This window comes from Pseudomyrmex gracilis, unplaced genomic scaffold (genome assembly GCF_002006095.1).
Source record: "Pseudomyrmex gracilis isolate BER0280 unplaced genomic scaffold, ASM200609v1 scaffold_83, whole genome shotgun sequence".
NCBI lineage: Eukaryota > Metazoa > Arthropoda > Insecta > Hymenoptera > Formicidae > Pseudomyrmex > Pseudomyrmex gracilis.
In genome coordinates this window covers 12,908-35,738 of record NW_018020667.1, presented here as the reverse complement: position 1 = coordinate 35,738, position 22,831 = coordinate 12,908, and the positions used below count along the sequence as shown (strand labels likewise).

At 38.4% G+C, this 22,831-nt stretch overlaps 2 protein-coding genes across 12 annotated transcripts; one reads left to right on the top strand and one right to left on the bottom strand.

The window, feature by feature from the left end:
* Positions 1 to 5: 5 nt before the first annotated feature.
* Positions 6 to 20,351, top strand: LOC109855207. Of its 10 annotated transcripts, XM_020429142.1 has the most exons (11): positions 6 to 910; positions 1,268 to 1,848; positions 2,131 to 2,604; positions 2,771 to 3,010; positions 7,220 to 7,279; positions 14,090 to 14,220; positions 17,742 to 17,976; positions 18,124 to 18,296; positions 18,368 to 18,637; positions 19,181 to 19,454; positions 19,593 to 20,351. In XM_020429142.1, the coding sequence occupies exons 5-11, from the start codon at positions 7,246 to 7,248 to the stop codon at positions 19,946 to 19,948; spliced, it is 1,473 nt and encodes a 490-aa protein (XP_020284731.1). In that variant the 5' UTR covers positions 6 to 910; positions 1,268 to 1,848; positions 2,131 to 2,604; positions 2,771 to 3,010; positions 7,220 to 7,245; the 3' UTR covers positions 19,949 to 20,351. The 10 variants fall into 10 exon arrangements, with proteins under 10 accessions (XP_020284731.1, XP_020284738.1, XP_020284733.1 ...); XM_020429149.1 differs by lacking the exon at positions 2,771 to 3,010 and having other exon boundaries at positions 6 to 516; positions 1,423 to 1,848; XM_020429144.1 differs by lacking the exon at positions 2,771 to 3,010 and having other exon boundaries at positions 6 to 728; positions 1,411 to 1,848.
* LOC109855209 (THO complex subunit 6 homolog) lies at positions 20,352 to 22,630 on the bottom strand. 2 transcript variants are annotated; one of them, XM_020429154.1, is made up of 5 exons: positions 22,174 to 22,630; positions 21,720 to 21,819; positions 21,389 to 21,556; positions 21,140 to 21,302; positions 20,352 to 20,818 (listed from the first exon to the last, which is right to left on the bottom strand). In XM_020429154.1, exons 1-5 carry the CDS (start codon positions 22,223 to 22,225, stop codon positions 20,498 to 20,500), a joined length of 804 nt encoding a protein of 267 aa, XP_020284743.1. In that variant the 5' UTR covers positions 22,226 to 22,630; the 3' UTR covers positions 20,352 to 20,497. The 2 variants fall into 2 exon arrangements, with proteins under 2 accessions (XP_020284743.1, XP_020284742.1); XM_020429153.1 differs by having other exon boundaries at positions 21,720 to 21,947; positions 22,174 to 22,620.
* Positions 22,631 to 22,831: the final 201 nt, after the last annotated feature.

Sequence of the window (22,831 nt, the reverse complement as noted above, 5' to 3'; positions counted from 1 at the left end):
ACATTTTTTTTTTTTTTATTTTTTTTTTTTATTAAATACGAGACGCGCGATTGGTTCATTTTTTTTTCGCATGTACATTATGCGCATTATGCAGCTCGTCTCTGGGTGTGAGATAGTCTATGCGTACGCGTACACGACCCACCAATACAGCCTCACGATGTGTGATCCGAGTTTTACCGAGAGGTGTACGCTATGTTCGGAGCCTTCTGGGTATGTGGGAGAGGAGAGAGGAGTTGAGAGGAGTCACCTCACCCTGCCTGTTACCTGTGTTACGGGCTCCGCTCGCGGGCACGAACCACGGCTACTGCCGTGAGCGGGCAGTCTCTTATTACGCCCGCACTCAACTCTACGTGAACTCTAAGTAGTCTCGTTTAGGTCGCTCGATGATAACGCGAATTATCCTCGGGATATCAGATCCCCGGAGAACGCACTGACATATTAGATTTTCATTTGAGGGAACGTAAAAAACAAGAAATCCGAAGTTTCAGACCGTCTCTCGAGATACGACGTGATGACGTGGGTAACGCAAATATCGGTATTCCAAAGATCTCCGAAGTTTATGTTTGACTAAAGGGCTCTGAACGTAGTGAGCGCGCGGACGTCGATGTAGAAATGACACGGACAAAATTGAATTGAATGGATTTGTTGAGTGAATAAAAACAAAACAAAACAAAAAAAAATAGTTTTCTCTCGTAGCTGAGATGTGAGTTTCGAGACTTCAATGAAGAGTGAGACGTTTTCGATGATAATGATAATGCCGAAAGAAGGATGGATGATATATTGATTTGATAAAATCGCGGGAAGCATTAGTTAATTGTTTTGCGTGAAGAAACGAGGTTTCTCCTTTTTGCATTGAAATCGAAATGTCATTATTTTTCGATTACGCGAGTTTGTAAAAATAATAGTCCAAGTAAAAACAATTTTGCATCTTTTAATCATTTCTTCTTCCGAGTTTTTTAAATTTAAGTTTTTTAAATCGGTTATTCATTTGTTTTTTATCTATATTTATATCTTCCATTATATATTAATTTATTTATATTTATTCAAAATTGTTTAAATTTTACAATATTACTTGCGACAAATTGTTTTTTAAATTAATTAAACAAGTAAAAGTGTTTCCTTATTCTGCGAGTCTCTCTCTCTTTCTTTCTTTCTCTTTCCTTTTGTCTCTAAAATTTAAACTTAAAGATTCAAGAGATTTTTAATACAAAAATATTTCTATGTAAATACCGATAGACACACTTCAGATTTGATTTTTTTTAATTAGACGGACGATTACTGATAGTGTATTTAGAGCTGGATGTGTCCTATCGTTGAGATTTTCGCGCACAGCTACGCCATATTCAGATCAGCTAAGTTCGCTTCTCGCGAAGTTTCACCGATTGGGGTAAAACAAGCGATATTTAACAGTGATTTCTACAGTGGACAAACGAGGACGCGGGACAAGAAGAGGATTCTCTTTCTCGTCGTCGAGGAGAGAGGCGATTAGCGGACCTCGCCTCGGCAGTAGAATCACGTCGGCGTTAACACGCGAGCGCTAGGAAATTTACGTAGAGAGTCGCGATTTTGATTGACGCGTCGCGACGATTGATGTTTTGGCGCGCGATCGACAACCAGGTCATACGTTTTGAATATTTTTGCAGAGGAATAAGTGCGCATTAAAAAAAATTTATTTATTTATAAAAACGACTCTGTCACGGGAAAACAGAAAAGTTATTGAGCAGGAGGAGAGAAGTTAATTTTAGACGTGAAGAAATTAGATCGTTGAAACGGAAAATTATAGACGGACTCTCGATTACCGAAGAGAAAGAACACAAGAGAATCTTTGATAATTAAAAGAAGGAAACAGTAAGTCGTGTTATCGAAGAAAAAATGAATTATTAAAGAAGAGAAAGATAAAATTAAAGAAGATTCATTTACAGAAAAGAAGAATTTCGCTATATTGTGTGTGTGTGTGTGTGTGCGTGTGAAACGAATAACAAGTAAATATTTATCTAAAAATAAATTGGAATTATCAAAAGTATATTGAATATAATTTTGTATTATATATTTCTCTCTCTTTTTCTTCTCCGCAAATTTCAAACGAGCAAGAGAGAGGTGAGGTTGAGAATTTTTCATATATAATACCAGATATATACCGCAGTTTCCAACGATGCGGAACTCGCTTTAAACCGCAAACTCTAGGCCGATGACCAGTCGTCGTGCGGTGTAAAAGAGCATAGGTAGGTTTCGCAAAAAGAAAACAATCAGAAATAAAAAAAAAAAAAAAAAAAAAAAGCCAGATAAGAGGAGATATCAAGAACGCGACTGAAAATTTACATTCTCGAGAAATCAGCGTGAAAAGAGCTTATAATAATGAGAGAAAAGAAAATAGTGTAGCAAGGAAGACGATGCTACCTCAGCTACACAGTGACCAATTTGTTCGCGACGAAGGATTCTGATTAAGTTTCTCGGGAGCAATTGCCTCTTGCAATTTTTATCGCGCACCGTGTGTATAGCACATCTCGAGAGCAGTGTTCGCGAAATTGCACGTCTCTTCGCGCGTACACATCGTGTGTGGAACTATGAACGGCGACGTCGCTGGTCGCAACGGGTGGTACACAAGTAAGTAAATATAGTAGCGTCAAAAGTTATTTCAATTTTAAGTGATATTTAAATTAAATTAAATTTTTATGTTAAATTTTCGGGCGTATATATATCTTATTTGTTTTTTTCTTTGTTTAATCACAATCACAAAGAAAAAATAGAACCTTATTATAATGTTTCATAGAACTTAAAATTGTGAAAACTACGCAACAAAGAAATGTAAGTTGACCAGAGAGAAGAGTACGCTCCAGTGATCTCGCGGCCTGAGTGCAGGAACTGCGAGCAAGGAAGTGCCAAATATCCATACTTTCGGATTTTTCCGGGCCGATTTCTTTCAATCGAGTTTATCGATTGGAAAGCGGAATCAAATCGGTCATCCAAATCGGCTTAGGAAGTGCTTATATAAGCACATACCTAATTTACGGTATAAACAATCATTTCTTTGACGTAAATCATTTATAAACCTATAATGCTAATGTTGAAGAAGCACGATGGAATATAAAGCCAGAAATTTGCGGACTGTCATCATTGGAAAAAAAAAATTATTTAGAAAACACAAAAGTAGACTTGATGAAGATAAATTAGAGAAAGACTTTCAAAGTTTTTATTAAATTTATTGTTGTGTTTTCTGAATGTTTTTTTTCAACAATGACAGTCCTGTAACTTTCTGGTTTTGTATTCCATTGTGATTCTTCAACATTAGCATTTCTTCTTCGTTATCATATATATTAAATATAAAAATTTACACTATATAAATAAGAAACTTTCGCAATATGCAAAAAATATTGCAGATTAAAATATTTAAAATATTACCGAATAAAAATACAATTATATATATTTATTCTGTGACTTTTCAAATACAGCAGAAAGAGAGAGAGAGAGAGAGAGAGAAAAGAAACTTTTTAACTTCCTACTTGGTATCATTAACATCAAATTTTTTTTATATTTAAAATCATTCATCTTTCTCGCGAGTCTTCTTGAAAGGGGGCAAAAATAAAATAAGCCAACTTGCCGCGCAAATTCTTGCTGGCGAAAACGTCTGCGATACCCGGATCGGGATTGTCAAATGAAGATGGATGCGCACTCGGATAGCTGGGGCATTTATTTTTCTGCAGATGCAAAAGGCGAATGTGTGCACGCACGAGTTACCAGCGCGAAAGAGAGAGAGAGAGAGAGAGAGCGAGAGAGAGAGAGAGAGAAAGAATGTATGCGAAGAGAAGCGGGTAACATATTGTGTCCGCTCGTAAATCAGCCGAAGCTCGAATTATTAGCGCGAGAGAGTTCGCGCGATCGATCACCGAAATCGATTTTACCCACCGTATCCGGCCCGCGTACGGTACATACGCGCGCGCGCGCGCGAGCGCATCGAAATTAATATTTTTAATTGCACAGGCGTGAGAGAAATGATTAACGATCGCCAAATACAACAATGTTACTTCGCGAATCGAATCCGATCGCGTCGGGGCGCGCACTTTGTTTCGCGTATTACACGCACGTTCGGTAATTAGCATTATATCGCGGATCTATGCTCGGAACACCCAGTGTAAGCGCTGGATATAAGACGCTGACTTCCTCCGAGTAAACTTGTTTATCAAGTTACATGTGAGCGACGGCGAGCCTCGCTTATGGAAAATGACCAGAAAGAAAGGGAATTCTATGAGACGGGATTTCGTTCGCCTCTTTCCCCCCTGACCACCCGGTATTCAGCGTAAGAGAACACAAGAAGAGATGCATATCGCTGTGTTTCAAATAAGAGATTAATATTTATTCGGTTAGTCGCGTTGTTCTCGGGGTTCTGCGCAGTTTCGAAAATTGTGTGTGTACACGCAAAATAAAAAACACCTAAGGGTAATATAAATATGTAAAAATTAAATAACTTAAAAATATAAATATATGATAATATAACATAAATAATATAAATATGTGCAAAATAAAAAAAAACCTAATAAAATAAATTAAAAAAACCTAATATAAATACAGCTAATATAAATACATGTAAAAAGTTATAAACATATACCTAATATAAAAAATTATAAATATATATATAATATAAACATATGTAAAAAGTTATAGACTGCTTCGCACAGACCTGTCTTCAAAACGCAAAAGCGTTCTGTTTATAACAATTAATGAAGAGTTTCGGTTCTAGAAATTTAAAACTAACAATAATTTGACGGTCATTGAGAGCCTTATGTTGCATGTTTGTTGTGAAATAAATAAATATATATATATATTTTTTTTTGTTTTGTATAAATATACGTGAATTTTGAATTATAAAATTGAAATTCGTAACTACATATAGAATGCTATATATTTGCATCTCGTATATGATAAATACCCGTATACTTCCTTATCTAATTTTAAAATGTTACGAAAAAAGTCTAGGCCAGGAATCGAGGCCTGGAATCTCTCGCTTTCCGTGCGATCGCTTTCCCAATTTGGCCACCGAAGCACTAGGTGTGTTTTGTCTCGCAAAATTCGTATATCAAGAACTCTCAGAATAACGCTTCCTTCCACCGGCGTAAATCATAACAATTAATGAAGAGTTTTGACTCTAATAATTTAACCATATATATATATATATATGTATGTATATATATATATATATATATATATATGTATGTATATATATATTTTGCAACGAACGTCCAACGTAAGGCTCTCAATGACCGTCAAAAAGTTTTATTTGTTTCTCAGATCAGGGATGAAACTTTCTCTTTGCGCGTTTGTCGCTATTCGAAACCGGGATATGTTATTGAGACAACGCGACGATGTGGTGTGGCGCAGAAAATGCATCCTCTTTATGCGTTTATAAGCGTTCTCCGCGTTAAGAGAGCGCGGCGCGGCGCGGCTCTCCGTTCCCCGGAGAGACAAAGTGGGTCACACTGTGCGCAAAGTGGTCCAACCTGTATAATCATTGGCGTATTAACGTCGTGAAAAATCAAGGTCGCCGTTGACAGCCTTACGGATCCTCCATGCAACATCCGGTATTCCCGTTAAAGCGCGTCCTTTAGCCGCAACGATACGGTAGTAGCGAAACATATGCCTTCTTTTGTACTTTATCGAGGACATTTTCGATCCTGTTTTTTTTTTTTTTTTTTTTTTTTGTCCCCGCATGAGAGACTTTGGTTATCCGAGTGATAACCGTTCAGTTTCTGAGAATGTGTACCGTATCAAGAACACGTACGAGGATACATCTCATTAACGGGATTTTTTTTCCCATCCAAAGAGTAAATCTTCGGGTGTTTACTTTTTCATTCCGCGTGAGATAAGTTTTCGGTTTCTACAAAAGCGGCTAACGAAGCGGTTGCAAAGTGGCGTCCGGATTTCGGTGTTTGCCGCGTCGAGACGATGAAACCTCTGTCATTCCCCCATAATTTATCTAAGTAGTTTTTTTTTTTTTTTGCGCGCAAAACGTGCTCGAAGTTGAACTGACAGATTTACTACCGATGAAGATTGTAATATATTTGTTAAAAACTTCATTGGGGGAATAATTTTTGCGGAGCGGAGTTTTCTCATTCCTTCGTATTATGCGCGCGGAAGAAAATGCGGCCTCTGCGCTTTTTNTTTTTTTTTTTTTTTTTTTTCAGGATTAATTCCGTGAACAGCAACAACAAATATAGCGTTATGGAATCTTTAATTTTTCGAAACGGGCAAAGAAACTACGCAATATATACGCAAATAAAACCGAGAGATTGCCGAAATTCACCTCCGAATAATGTGTATACGCGCCCGCGAAGTTCCCAGTCGGTCGATTAAAATGCGGAAACGGAATACACCGGGTTTTATTAAGTCCTCGCTGAAGTACGCTAATGTGCTTAATTAGACGTTGTAAAACGTTGAAACCGCATTTGCATAAGCTATCGGCAACCCGGAGCTTAATATCTCCGGTATTAATCTGTTGTGTGCATGCGCTATAAATAGAATAAAGCGAGAAAGAACGAACGAGGAGCGCGAGCGAGCAAACGAGAGAAGCGGAAAGAGACATATCGAAAATCTGCGGTATTTTGCCGTGTCCCGCTTAATTAGCGATACTAATTAACGATCCTCGACTGCCGTAGGCGTTTTACTCATTATAAACACGGGCGGTATGGTAGCCTTTACTCTTCGCAAGCAGACCGATAGTTCAATATTACATGCAATTTTATTAACTTAGGAATTGAGGGAAATTTCAGCTTAATTAATTTTATCTTTAGTTCTTCGTTAATTTAATTTTTATTTAACGTGAAACTCATACGTTCCAAGGTGAAACCTTGAAAGTTATTTTGAATATGCAACACTCTCTCTCTCTCTCTCTCTCTCTCTCTCTTTTTATTTTAATATTGTCTTATAAATACACATAATTTAAATTTTCAAGAGTGTTTAAAATTATTTTAATTCTAAAGTTTGACGTGAAATAAACTTGGCACATAAAACACAGTGCGCCAAAATTTCTAAAAAACTAGTTATAAAAAACAGGAGAAGTTTAATATATCTAAATTATATTAGTAATTGCATCTCAAAACCATTATTTAAAATGTATACACAAAATTATATTGGAATTTTGTTACAATCGTGCTAAATTATATAAAAATTATATAAAAAAAAATTATATATATATTTCATGAAACATGATACGACTCTTTGTTTCCAGGAAGACGTTATTTCACAAACTAGATAATGTTTGCCAGACTCTGCAGACAAACTCCATATGGTGAGTGTTCCGAAAAAAAAAAAAAAAACACTATTTACATATTGCGTTTAAATTGGTGTCGCGATGAATATTCCGATAATATGCAATATCAGAGAATGAGCGCGATAATTACCAACAAAAAAGCGACTCTCCAACGGATCCGACTTGCGTGTTTACTGTTGCAATATTATTATCATCTGCAATTTCTGTAAAACACAGACAAACCAGAAAATCTTGTTTTTTTTTGCATTAAAAAGAAATTCGACGAGCTTTTCACGCGGATTGGCAGTTCCTCTATTAAGACCGGTCACAGAACCGTTGTAAATCAAAAGTTACGGCGTAAAAGTCTTCATGGTTCATTATAGGTCTTCCTCTTCTTCTTCGTTGCGATGTCTCTTACTTGTTTCATTTTGCGAATACATATGTATATCGCGCCGCAAACACGTCTATAAAGAAACAAGTCAAAGTGTAATCCGTACGTCGAAGTATAATCATATTAAGTCAATAACTTTGGTTTTTTTTGCGTACGCGACATTTTAAGAAAACATTTTATTAATTTTTTTTACTTTTTTGTCTTGCACGTGTAGTGTGTGTTTTTAACTCCGATCTTTATCGATTTGGAATTTAAATCACAATTTTGAATATTTTTTACTCTTTTTTTTTTTTTTTTATTCTCACAATCGAATGGCGGGAAATCGGAAATTTTCGCTGTGAGATGACGGGCTCTGATTTCCGAAGAGGAAAGATCAACAGATGCGGGTTCGCGTGCCGAAATCAAAGTTCAAGTTCCGAAGAGACGTGGGAACGGGAACGTCCTTCTTGTGCTTTAAAGTCGCGAATTAACTTCTTTTTGTTTCTCGCCGCGGCCGGCGGCGCGGATTTTCGACGTCGGAAATTGCCCGATACACCGGTAGGTTACGACTCCTCTCGTAACAAGAACCTTTTTCGGTGACCCGTTATGCCGCCCGGCTTGGAAAAAAAGTCGTGAGAACTACAATACCACTAATCACTCCGCTGTAAAACGAGAGGGAGGGAGAGGGAAAAAAAACCGGAGTAAAGAAGAAAATCTGAACCTCAGAACTGAAGCCGGGAGACCGAGTGAGAAAGTACAAGCACGGTCGAGTCTCCTAAAGATGTCAGCGCCGCTTAATGAGCATGCTAATTAGATGCGTGAATTCCCGCGACGTGGACGATTATGCATCTCGCCTCTCGGCATCTTCTCGTTTGAGAAGAAGATGCGTCTCGTTTTCAAACCAGGACTTTCTCGCGAAGCCGAGTGATCGATTCGCGCGGCGTGATCATCATTAATTATTTCGTCGGTGATTAGCGTCGCTCGCGTCAATTAACTCTGTTCCGATAATTAATTAAATCGATCTCCGCCAATATTGGAAAGAAAGAGAACGCGCGAGCAAATACGCGTACGAGGTTGTAATAAAAAAATGTGTCACGCGGCATTCTCGAAGCGAAGAGAATTTCAGGATTATCACGTAAAGAGGAGGCGGGTATATCGGTCTATTAAGGTCCGTCTCTTATCTCCTCTTCCACGCGTGAGATTTTGTTCTCTTCTTCCATTTTCGTCTTCTCTAAAACGAGAAACTGTTCTTCTTGGGATGACGCGCGGTATCGTCTTTTTTCCTTCTTTTTGTTTTTGTCAACTTGCGAGATGCCACTTTAACGAGGACCTTAATAAATAAAGATGCGCTCACGATTGTCACGAGTGAGACGCAAACCTCGAACAAATAGGATTGTCTCGTATTGCAAACACTCCGCTTCGAGAGTCAAATTCACGCTTGATCTTCTCATTATCTACTTCGGTTTTTTCTTAAAACATCAAAAAAAAAAAAAAAACATCTCGAGCAAAATCTTCTTTGTAATACGCATTTTGCACCGCAAAGAGCGGAGAGTAAAAGATTTTAAGAAAAAGAGAGGAATGAAGGGAGGGAGAAGGGAGAAAAGGGATGATGACCATTGAACCGCGCGGCAAGGTATATATCGCGTTCATGTCTCTCATGCGAACCACAATGAACATGTATCAAATTTATGGCGCTCGGTCGTATGGTACCGTGCGGTTCTCCGCCCACTCACACTTGCGTGTACCCCCTGTAATTTATGCTGCTCGTAAAGCAGTTGGTACGCGATTCGCAAACCGTAAGAAAAAAAAAGAAAAAAAAAGATAAAAATAACCGAAATTATTTCCCGTTTTTCCTACCGCGTGAGAGACCTGGTTCGATTTGGTGCGGTGACACTTCGGAGAGATTCGTCGCTCCGTTCTCCTCAAATTCTACCAAGAACTAGGAATAATTGCTCGTATAAATTTTTTTTTTCTTCAAGTTGAACGAAGCTAGTGTTCGGTTCGGAGTTTTAAAATTGAAATTATTGTTTAAAAATGTTTGAATTCAATGTGAGATAGTTTGGGGAAACCATCGGAGCAGCTTCTGTCTTTTCTTCGTCTCGCGTTCAATCGGTCCTCTCTTCCGATCGGATCCCGGCGGCGCGGGCCGCCGCATATCCCCTCGCGCACTTACACGAACGCACGCGCATGTACGCCATATTAATTACAATGATTTCCTGCCACTTATGCTCGAGCGAGATTTAAATTATAGATATTCACTGCGTGGTCCGCGAAGAAGGTGGGGGAGAGGAACGAAGGAGGAGAAGGAGGAGGAGGAGGAGAAGGAGGAAGATGAGGAAGAGAAGGAAGAGAAGGAAAGGGGAAGAGAGAGAAAATAAAACGGATCAGTGAAGGGGCCCGGTTGAGGCACCAACCGTGATTACAGGGTATGCGCCAACATTTCAGGAATCAGACTCGCGTAAGAACTCTCGGGTCACAGGTCAATGCTGCCCTCCCCCCTCTCTATTCCTCCTCCCCGCCCCCGCTCCCTCTTCTTTTCGATCCCTTTTGCTTTTTTGATCTTCTTTTGTTTCATCATCCTCGAAAATTCCTCGATATATCAATCTCTTCTAAAGATTCCACTCGCGCGCTTTACATTCTCGAATCGAACATCATCGCAATTTATTATGACGATCAAATTCTCGATCGGCTATTATAAAAATTTTTGGTGGAGAGAGAAAGAGAGAGAGAGAGAGAGAGAGAGAGAGTGTGTGTGTGTGTGTGTGTGTGTGTGTGTGTGTGTGCTGAAAAGTTAAATTTGCGAGACATCGTCGAGATGTAACAGCGACACACGCAACACCGTAACATATACCTTGTAAGTAGTGTGAAGTCGTAAATCAACGGGCACACACCGAATCATTGTACGCGCACTCTCGCCTCAGGTCCGGGCGCAATTAAATCATAAAACGCGCATCGCGTATTAATAATAATCAGTCACGCGCGCGGTCGGAGAATTTCGCCGCGATGATAAATAAAAACGCCAACGAACCGTGGCGTTATCGAAAACTTCTTTCAGTTGCCCCGCGGTGTTTTTTTTTAACTTCCGACAAATGTTTTTCCAACTCTCTCTCTCTCTTTGAACGACTTTTGCTCAACTCGCGATCACTTTTCGCGATGAATTAATTTGTACGGCAAGCCGGGATAGCTTGTCGGGACACGCCGAGAGTAATTGCGCCAGCGGCGATGCGCAAGTATTTCGGCTGGGTGAATCCCTGACCGGATTCCCGAGCCCCCTTTCCCGGCCGCGCAATCCTCAGGCTCCTTACGGTTTCCAGGGAGGGTCAGAGGTCGTTGGGCCCTCCTCCGCTTTGATTCCTCCTTCACCCTGCCGCGTCTCTTCGCCACTCACGAACCACCCAGCTTCTTCCTTCTTCCCTCTCTCGCGAGAAAGTTTATTCTTTTAGGCGTGACGAGAGACGTCAGGAGAAACCTCGCAAAAATCGCAAAATTATAAATTTATATGCTTGAATGAGATCCGAACGCGCGAAAATCAAAATGTTAGTACAGGCGCAAGATAAAAGATAGTAAATCAAAACTGTTTGCTCCATCTTTCTATTTCTTCTTTTTTAACTGTAAAAGCGCGAATTAGACGAGATTTAGACGTAAGTAGCGTCTTTGATTATAATTTATGTAATGAAATTTTTTAATGCAAATATATTAGCGAGCTGCGTTTTTAATTATCGGGTCATTAAATATGGAACTTGATAAATATATGTACGTGTAACAAATATATACATATTATAAATATATATATTTGTTACATATCTATTTGTTATATTCGGACAAATATATACACATGTATATATTTGTCAAGTTTCATACTCAATGATCCAATAATATATCGTTTAAGTCATTTCACGCCTTTAATAATAAAAATTTAATAAGATCAAATAAAATAAATATAAATTTAATAAGATCAAATAAAATAAAACAAAGTAAACATTAATAGATTATAAACGATTTAAAAGATTAAATAAAATAAGATATCTTAATAAACATATTTTTTCGAAGTATGTGTTATTTATAAAAACTAATATTATATAAAAAAACTGATTTGAAAACTGCGATGCTATTTGCGGAGTATCTCTTATTGCAACATTGCAATTGCGATAATGACAAAAACTTCTTCGTCAATCTACTTCCTAGCGGTTACTTAATGATATTTTTCCTTGATCGAGGCGAGAAGAAAATATTCCACGAGGGAGTGCGTGTTTACCGGGTGAACGTCTCGATCTCTCTCGCGAAGGGGCGACTTCGTGGGACTTGGACGTCCCGGCCAGGGTCGTTTTTGCAAGGCCTGATAGTCGACAATTACGCGGTCACGGCGATTGGCCGGGCCGTTTTCGCGAGAAGGATGGGCCAATCGAGGGGCACCGGGTATTATCTTCTCTCACACTCGTTCTCTTCATCCCGTTTTCTCTCTCTTCGGATCTCTTCTTTCCTAGAGTACTACTCCGCGCGCTGCAACGAGCACGCTTTAGTCTAGTCAGAGCTGCACCTGTGGGTGAACCTATAGCACACCTGTAATCTCCCCACCTGTATCCGGTGATCAATGATAAGTGCAGGAAAAAGCGACTCCGCGTTGTGTATCTTTCTTTTTTTTTTTCAACTTAATTTTGTTGCTTTGTTTTAAATGTTTATGTTCTCGTCTGTCTGAAAAAAAGATAAATCTCTAGTCAGTGCAAGTGCAAAATTGTTGAGGTCTTCAAGAAAACCAGGGGAATTTGTAGAAAAATCGAAAAAGCAAAGATTAAAAATCAACGTTTTTAGTGTATGCTAGTTGTGTAAAGTGTGAGAATTTATTCACTGATGTGCCTTATAGAAAAGTGGTATGGTGTTGTATGAAATTTTTAATGTTAATGTGAAACACACACTGTTTTTGCACGTGACAGATTGTGTGTGACTAAAAACAAAAAAAAGGATAACTGTTTGATTTTGCAAATGTTTAACAATCCTCTCTACAGAGATGATGTGTTTAAAAAAAAGAAAAGATCAAAAAATAAAAAACAAAATCAAATAATAAAAAAAACAAACAAAATAAACATCAAATTAAAAAAAATAAAATAAAATCCAACTTTGAAGACAATATTAAAAATCATATCATCACGTAAAGAAAACTATTAATGCAAAAACAAAAATACTATCCGTGTGAAAGATGAAGGATAAAATTATCGAAAGACAGAAATGCGAGTCTTGTGATGCGAAACGTGTGACATCGATCGATAGTGTCTTCATTAAGGATATTAAGTGATCAGTAAACAGCACGGAGCAATACGGATGATAATGCGGTTTTAATCGTGCGATGATTAGCGGCTAAATGTTAATCAACTTCCGCAATCATCGGCGAGCTAAAGAAGCGGAAACCCGTCACGTAGCGCAGCCGGTAATTCTCGTTCCTCTCGTTCCCGATAACTTTTTTTTCTCTCTCTCTCTCTTTCCCTCTCTCTCTGTCTCTCTTTCTCTCGGTCTCGATATATACAGACATCATCTGTCAGACGATGTCCGCGAAAGACGCGAAAGAATCGCTCTCGTGTCTCTCGTCACGTGGAAGAAACTCGATAAGAGCTCGCTCGACAGCTCGCTCGGCTCCGGAATAACGAGGTCTTATGGCGTATGGAATAGATCATGCGTCATGTTTGAGAAAGCCAAGGGGTTCATTATAGAACGCGAAAGAAATGCCCGGCGGTGTTTCGTGATCTATTCACGATCTCTCGTGAAGTATATAAATCTTTTATCTGAAATTTTCTTCTCCCCCTGAAATAAATCTACCAAACGTCTACGGTATTAGAGAAATTTCACAGTATCTCGCGGTTCAATGTTATTCTTCGATACACGCATCAATATTTATATGTTACTTTGATATTGCACGCAATGCGATGTGTGTTAGACTCGTGTGTGTGCGATAATATTCCCGTCCGTAAACGTTATTCGTCGGATTCTTGTTCGGTCGCGGATTTGATCGATGTAATCGACACTTGGATCGCGCGAGACCGATAAATCTTTCGCGCTGCGCTCGCTCGCTTCTCATGGGAGAAAATAAGGCCCATCGCATCCCCATCGCGTTATTCCGTCGGTGCGCGAGTAAACGAGCAAGTTCGTAGGTTGAAGTCCCTCCTACGGGCCCTACACACCGGTATGCCGCCGCCGCCGCCGCCGCCGCCGCCGCGCCCGATCGAATCCCATAAGTCACGGGACTTGAATACTGTATTTAAGCCGCCAACTCATTCTCTTCTCCATTATCCCGCGTGCGTGCGAAGCCCCGAAATATTCTCATAAGATCCGCGGTTTCGAAAAGAGCATGAGGCTCAGCCACGCGAGGTGCGTCACGTCAAAACAATTTGTCTCGATAGATCAGAAGAAAATCTGGCGTATTTCTTTCTTGTTGTTTTTCTAATAGATCTAAGAGATTTCTTTTTTTTTTTTTTTTTACTGGTGTACAGGGGACTTAAAGAGGCGACACTCCTGGAGCAGCGAGGTCGACTGTCAACCGGCGGAAACGGAAGCTGCGACAACATCGGAGGAAGATTCCGCTGCTCCGAGTCTTCCGAATGATGATAGAATCTCCTATAAGGTATCTTTTTTACACACACACACACGCACACGCACACATGTACTAATTATCGACAATTTCGTTACATAATTCTCTTCTTGAATTTTTCTCCGATTTTTCTTGAAATATTATTCGACGTGTCTCGCGCAACGTATCTCTTCCTCTCGCTTCTTCAACATCTTCCGCCGTTTGCATTCTCAAGCAAAACACGCTGAATGCAAATAGCTGCATTCTCTTTCCCATCGCCCTTCTCCCTTATTCTCCCTCCGATTTCACGCTCGAGATACATCTTTCGCCGTACGGCACGGAGACTGCATCGTTTCTCGGAAGCCGGTCGCGTTTCCACGTGTAGCGCAGCCACCCCTTACCATCGTCCCGGCGATGAGGGTGGAAAAGAAACAGAAAGAAAATCGTGGGAAGTTATGTCGGCGGTATTTTTAACGGACGATGTAACGAGCGCGCGCGCGCGCGCGCGCCGGCCGTTTGTTCTTCTCTCTGTCTCAATGGCTCGAACGTAACCGATGGATGGGCGCATGATGCGATGATGACCCGTTCTCCCTCGCGGTGCAGTCGTAAAACACATCCCGCCCAAGGACGCGAACCGATCGCGCGAAACGCGATTCCCACAAAAACACGAACTTCGCGATCGGTCATTGTCTCTGGTCTCGCACTTTTTGAATTTCTTTTCAGATTTTAGATTTTACAAAAAAAACAACTCGAAGTTGTTGGAATCGTTTTTGCGATTAAAAAAAAAATTGATTTTAAATATAATATATTTCGCGTTCGAAAATTCTCTCGATATTCTTCTTGCAATTGTTCTAAGTATATCGGAATCGTTGCGTCCTTTAACCGGGGGAGATAAATCTTGGCGAGGGCTATTAAGTACGTCGCGGATGAAGATAGTTGTTAAATACAGGATACAGAGGTAGAGAGAAGAGAAAGCGCATAGATAGGCTCTTTATTATGATTTACGATTGGCCGTGGCTGTGTATAAAAAAATGCTTTGCGTAAATTACTTTGCGTAAGCGCACTTAAAAGTCGGCAATCGTAAATCAAGATAAAAATACTAGGAAAAAGAAGAAGACGTGTATTATATACTTATGTGTCTTCGGCTGTAAAATTACGTTGCAATATATAATCGTTACCGAGCGCGATGTTTGAAAGATGAATCTTTGCGAATCTTTGCGAAAGAAAATAATTGAGAAGAAAAACAAAAAAAAAGAAAAAAAAACAGAAAATTCAACTGCTCGCGACACTTCGGAATAAATAGGCGATTCCTTCGATTCGTCAGAAGAAAAATCAAGAGAGAATCTCTCACGAAGAAGGTAAAAAAGGTGGCGTGCACGATAATTCGAGAGCCGTATAATTAATGCAACATAGTAGATGTGAAGGGAGAACGGTGAAAAGAGAGACGGCAGAGGGGATGAAGGAAAGGAGGGCAGGCAAAGGTCGATGAAAAGAACCGAGAGGGAGGTCGAACAAAAAGGGAACGAAAGGGAGATAAAGACTAAGAACTCTTGAACGTTTCGGTAGAAGAGGCGCGTTGAAAAGAGAGAGAAAGAGAGAGAGAGAGAGAGAGAGAGAGAGAGAGAGAGAGAGAGANAGAGAGAGAGAGAGAGAGAGAGAGAGAGAGAGAGAGAGAGAGAGATTGAGAGAGAGAAAGAAAAAGAGAGGAGATAGGGATGTATTCAGGGTCAATGGGGTTAAATATTCCGGAGAGAATCTTCACCGCATCATGTGGAACCACGAGACGTAGAAACGTGTGATCCTCTCGCATAAATTTTAAAACTATACACACATTTTATTTTCACGAACGAGATACGAGCGTGTATTTTTTACCTCTTACACATTTCAACACTCTTGAATAGCAAATGTATCCGTCGTCTATACTTTATCTTAAATATATACAGTTGTATTTAAGAACTTTATTTGAGACAAAATACATAGCTTTCGATACATCCTGTCAAATTAGTCTTTATACTAGCCGCGCGAAACTTTACGAGACGGCGGCAAAAGACGCACAAGCCGTTTTTTGTAAATTTCACGTTGCGCGTCATTTATCTGCGCGCGCCCGTAAGAGAGGGCGACGACCGTAAATTTCCGCGGCGCGGGTAAAGCACGAGCGTCAAGACCCCGCGGGAGCCCTATCGAATAATTCATTCTGGCGACTCGCCGCGCGGGTTAATTGAACGCCCATGAAACGCATTAATAATCCCACCGTGAGTGCGAACAGAGACATGACGATCTTTTTGTAATCCTTTCAGAGATGATGAGAATCATCGGCGTTTATACGTGCGACAGTTCACCAAAACTCGGCTGTAATCAGAAAAATACCTATTTTTACAAAGAGATACAACAGAAAAGGTCAATGGGAGCGGGTTGACTGCGTGTGTTGTAAATCATTTATTATGTGTATCGATAATATTATCTGAATTAAATAATATTATCTATTTCAGGTAGTATTATCTAATTCAGATAATATTATCGATGGGAACGAACGATTAAACGCGCGTGATCTATTTCAATATAAATAATCGTTTAATGAAAATGTATCAGTTAACAATCTAAAAATATATATATGACAGAATTTACATTATCGGAATTTTATAAAATTTGATTACTTACAATGTGTAAAATTTACTTGATTTTTATTTTTATTTTTTGTTTCGCAAATTACGATTATTATCGCAACTCATACACAAAAGATTTGATGACAAGCAAGAATCGAGTTTTTTTTATATACTTAAATTGTAAATTTAATAGAGCGAGAAATAGATATGTACAAATTAAATGCAAATGTAAATATATTGTATTAAAAAAAATAAATAAATTTAATAACAAATTTCAATACTTAGTGAAGATTTATTCGGTCAATGTGACTAGGTGTTCGTACAATATATATATATATGTATGTATTTTTATATGTATATTTATATACATTTATAATATATATATTATACATGTATTTATTATGTGTGTAATATATAATATATATAATATATTAATTATTATGTGTATTTAGAGTTACATGTTTAAAGAAAAAAATTTATATTTATATATATATTTTTTTAGTTTTTTATTTAAACATGTAACTTAATGTACACGTAATATGAATCGAATTCAAATCAAAAATTCATCTAGGATGCTTGGTTTGCATCATTTATGGATAAAATAATTTACTCTTCTATAAAAACAAATAAGTTCTTACAAGACAGCATTTCTTCATCTTGAAAGTTATAAAAGTTGATATAAAGAGAGTATTAGCTTCCTCCTTTCTCTCTTTTGCTCTCTCTGTCTCACTTAGTTTCGTTCCGATTGACTAACCACGTGCTAGAAATGCAAGGATGCGACGCGATACCAATACATAAATGTTGCGCGATGATACACAGCGCGCGACACAAGTTATATGTACATCCTATGAATAGTTAATGCATATATAATCCTGGCTCACAGCTTTAAGATGTTCAATCTGATACGATACGTCCCCTACGCTACCGTTATTAAATTTCAATCGTAAGACAAGTAGAATATGCATTTTTCAGGAGTATGGCCGTTCGGTGCAGACGGTGGACTTGGTGGCGGATTGTCCGTTGCAAGTCGTGACGGGTGGTTCGAGATCACCGACGCCCGTGCCGACGTCCTCGATATACGCCACATCGACGAGCATGGGGCAACGACCGAGCACCCTGTTGCGCCCCAAGATTTCGTTAACTTGGGTACTACGTGGTCAACAGCAGTCCGGATCTAACGGCGCTTATTCGGGCACCAACAGTGGAGGCAAACTTTCATTTCTCTCCTTTTTGCTATTCTTCCTTTTACTTTATTTTAACGTTGTTAAGAGAAAGATTTGCTTTATTAAGAAAAAAATATTATAATTGGAAAAGTTATTTTCTTTTATAAGAACAAATGCTTTTTTTTTGTCAGATATCAGTAGCGATCGAGATGGTTTGTCACGGGACAACAAAGAGAGATCCTCGCGGAAGAGCGCAAAGGAGAAGGACGTTGCCGTTAAGGAGAATATCGAGAACAAAGACAGCATCGAGAAGCGTGAGAAGAAGATCTTGCACAAATTCGAGAAGATCGAAAAAACGGAAAAGGTAATACGTCATGAGAACCTTAATTGGATAATTTGTACTTTCTTTGCTCCTTTTAAATATCTCTCTCGTAGATTATCGGCAAAGAGATCGACGACGAGAGACAATTGGATAGTTCGCAGGAAAAATATTTCAATAAGGAAGTCGCCGACTTGAAGGATCCAAAAGAAAAGGAAAAAGTAAAGAGAGCAGTTTCCGAACCTTCCCTCGTGTCTCGCGAATTGACATCGACACCTAACGGACGTGACAAACATCGGCATAGACGAACGAAACGGTCACACAAGCCCAGATTACCCAATAGATTTGGCTACGAGATTGCCGATCTTGACGCGTTCCTGACAAAGGTGCTCAACTTGTATTTTATATTTAATACTCTTCGCGGACAGATCTCAAAAATGAGTCAGACATACTGGGTTTGTGAGACCCACCGGACAAGACGGGTCTCTGAAACTCCAATATTTTTTCAATTTTGTTTTTTTACATCAAACATTTGAACAATTCTGCGTCGATAAAAAAAAAAAACTCAAATGGAAGAAATCTCTAGTAGTTTCTTCGAAGATATAAACGTTTTTAAAAACGCTAATTTTTACTACAAACGCCGATGCGCAATTTTTGAATGGATCTGGAAGACTTCCTCCTGTATCTGTCCGCGAAGGATTAAGTACAATATATTTGCGCCATTATTTGCACTTTAATAATTGATGTATTTTACAACGTGTGTACACAACATTTTTCAGGTGACGTTATATCGGTTCTCTTTGCGAGATTTTATTTACAAGAAGTAATACGTAGAACGCGTCTTAAAATTTAATTTCTAAACATATGAAATAAAAAAAAAAAACAATGTAAATTATTAGAAAATGTACAACTTACAATCACAACTTTAGGCATCCATAGAGAGACCGGCAAACATTCCAGTCGTTCTATCTTTCCCGTCGGTATTATATCAGACTCAAGGTGGTACTCAGGACGAAATGGCTCTTCCGCTAGGTACAGTCGTGAATGCCGTGTTCAAGAACCAAACGTGGTTGTATGTACAAACGCCTCACGGCCAAGAAGGCTACGTTGGCTACGCTGCCTGTTTGCCTCTCGGAATTTTGCCGCAACCGACACGAGGACATTGTTGGGAGGACTCTACCGACGTTTTTCCTCGACCTCTTGGTGAGCGCTGTTTCCTTTTGTGATTTTCACAAAACTGAAAGAAAAAATTCTTTTTTAGCAGTAAGAGATCTGAATTTCAAAGATAACTAAAATACTTCGTTAATCCTTTAACTTTTCATTTTTCCCATCTCTCTTTAGGCAACATGACAGATACGGAAAAGCTGCGTGACACCAGATCAGAGTGCGGAGCGAGTCGCGGACGCAGTAGCAGAGTCAGACGGAGTTCCAGAGACGCGGTTTCGGCGTGCGGCGAACGCAGCGTCGACCGATTGTATCTGCGAGCTGCAGCAAACGCACGCATCAAAGGTTCGCGGCACACACTGCTGGTAATCAGAAGCGATTACGAAGCGCGCGCCGCTAATGCTCTGACGGTCTTCAAAGGCGACGTGGTCGCCTTGCTAAGCGACCATATGAGCGACTGGTTTTGGGTACGCTCCAGGGATGGTAGAGAAGGATTTATTCCTGCGGTTATCGCTGGCCACGGCTTCCTTTGACCGCTTCTTGTCAGACTAAAGTTCATTAGACAATATATTGATAGTTTTTCCAAGGAGATGCGATGTCAGTTCGCTTTTTTGTAATATAAACTAATTTATATAAATCTGATGCATACTGTTCGACATCTCTCAAAAGTTATAATTTGTTTTACAAGTCGCAATCAATTTGATTTATTCAGAATTGCTCGAACTATTGCTCGATATTATTTTTACAATGTGTGTCTTGCCGCATAAATTGAAGTTTTTCAACGAAAAACATCCTAAAGAGAGGGTTGATATATTATAAAACCAGCGAATACATATCTCTGCAAAAATATTACGCGATATCGTTTGTATATTTGTACAAAAGAAGTATGATATATAAAAACATATATAGATATATATATATATATATATAGCTTATTAAAATTAATATATTTATTTTTTAAAATTAAGGTTTTTTTTATTATATTTAAGTTTGTATATTTAAAAAAACGCAACTTTTTCCGTAAATTACAATATCTTACTTTTTGCACAAATACATGATTATATACCTCTAATAAGAGTAAATTACGCAAATTTGAGCATCATCTCGCGATAATTGAAGTTTGTACTGATGTCAATGCAATTTGAGGAACCAGCCGCGCTAAGTATCTTATGTGGTGTTTCCTGGTGCACTACGCTGTACACGGTGAGGCTGGAGATGGGTACCTTGGCGAGGACTTCGCCCTGATACGTCATGTGATGAATGTGAGTTGCTGCACCACCGGCAATCACGCGTTCCTCGTAAATCTCTGCCACGTAGATTCCCTGATCAGCCAAATCGAAAACTGTCGCCGCTTCCATCGTTCGCATGTGCCACAGCGATAGGCTGGGTCCGCCACCGCACAACTGAAATTTATTACATGTATTCTAAATAATTACGTTAGAATATCATTAAAAAAAATCATTATATCACACACAATAAATTTATTTCTATTTTGTACTTCAATTTCAACTTCTTAGTTAATAACATATTTATTCTTTGATAATATACTATGTGTTTAATATTATAAAGTATATTTATATTATATCTAATTTCACGCACAAATTCTTTATCTTGTTCGTTTTAATCAAAAGTGCTAAATGTTTTTGCGATTAGATCTTAAAATAAATTTTGCGCAACTGTGATTTACAGAAAGTTTAGATATTTTTACTGTTCTTATTACATACCAACCAATCCTCGGTGAAATCGATAGCGCCAATCCATTTTCCCAACCGTGGTCTGGCTACTTTATCCACCAAATGTGGAGTTAATATATTAGTGTTTTCCTTTTTGCGCAAATCCCACAATCTCACAGAACCGTCCTCGCTGCAAGATGCAAGCTGATTATCCCTGAAAATTTTAGAATCAATGTAAATGTTCAAAATATCAATATATTTATTTTGTTTTGCAACTTGCTAGATAAAAGTATTAGTTACATTATTGCTAGACAATGTATGTAATCTGTATGTCCCTGCATACTTCGTACAATCTTTCCATCTTCCAAGTTTATAATATATATATTGTTATCCCCACATCCAGCGTAAAGTAAATGATTTGCTTTTGAATATGCCATGTAATTTACATCTGGCTTATCGTAACTATCTCTAGAACAACAAATATATGATTTATCTATTTATACATAAATATACAATAACATTTTTAAAAATGAAAAAATTTCTATCGCATACAATAATTTATATAGTATTTTACTTTGAAAACGGATGTATGGTTATATGTATTTACATATATAACCATTATTATGCTTACTTATTAGCAGGTATTTGTATGTTCCAAGAAACTTTACAATTAGGTGCTTTACTAGAAGTAATTATTTTCCAATCCCATCCTGATATTTCACCACGTGTTCCTGTCACAAGAAAATCATCCGTAGTGACCATGCATGCGACTTCCTGATCGAGATGTGCAACAAATCGATAATTAGGTCCTTGCAACTCATTTTCTTCTATTTTGTTAGGTCCTAAAGTCTTAACCAGACTGTTTCAAAATATATTATTTGAATAGAAGAATAAATTAGTATTAAAATTACATAATTTTATTAAAAAATGTAATTATAGTGTGTCATAAAATAATAATTGCTTATTGTAAATGTGATTAATAATTGCTTTATTGTAAATGTAATTAATATTTTTAACATGATATACACAAGAAAGTATATATAAAAAATACGGAGAACATTATATACATTAAAATAATTACTTACTCAAATACTGAAACATCTCCATAAATATTGCCAGCCAAAAGATAATTTCCATCGGGTGAAAACGTCTGCGATAGTACGGTGTTATACAGTAATTTCTTGTCGGTAGCGTCTATCATCTTTTCAATTCAATAATTCTTCAAGCAATTATTTCAAATTGTTTACATGCGAAGGTACGGAGCACACTAGCATCACAACCATGATGCGACGTGCGGTCAAAACCTCACCGCAAATGTTTTGAAGCATCGTTCTATATCTTTATTTCTCGGTTGCCGTTCGTGGAGCGAGCTATTTGCGTTATTTGCATCATTCTACACTCGATTCAATTAAAGAAGAGAATTTCAACGAACGAAAACTCGTCCGTTTCGCGCATCTTCTTTACCAGAAAAATCCTTACTTCACAGCCATTGGTTGTCAGCAGACGTCTCGCCAATTTCGCACGCAACGCTATCCCCACTACGCTCGCTTTTCTCTCCGTATGCGCGGTAGGTAGGATTCTCTTCTCGATTTGAATCTAGTGTGTCTATGGTTACAAAATCAAAAGTTTCAATAAACAATTCCCCTTCTCGAGCTTCTTATCACGGAACTAATTATTTAGTAAATATTGTTACGTTCATATTTTCAGCGAATAATTGATATCGAAATGAGATTTTTGCTTTTC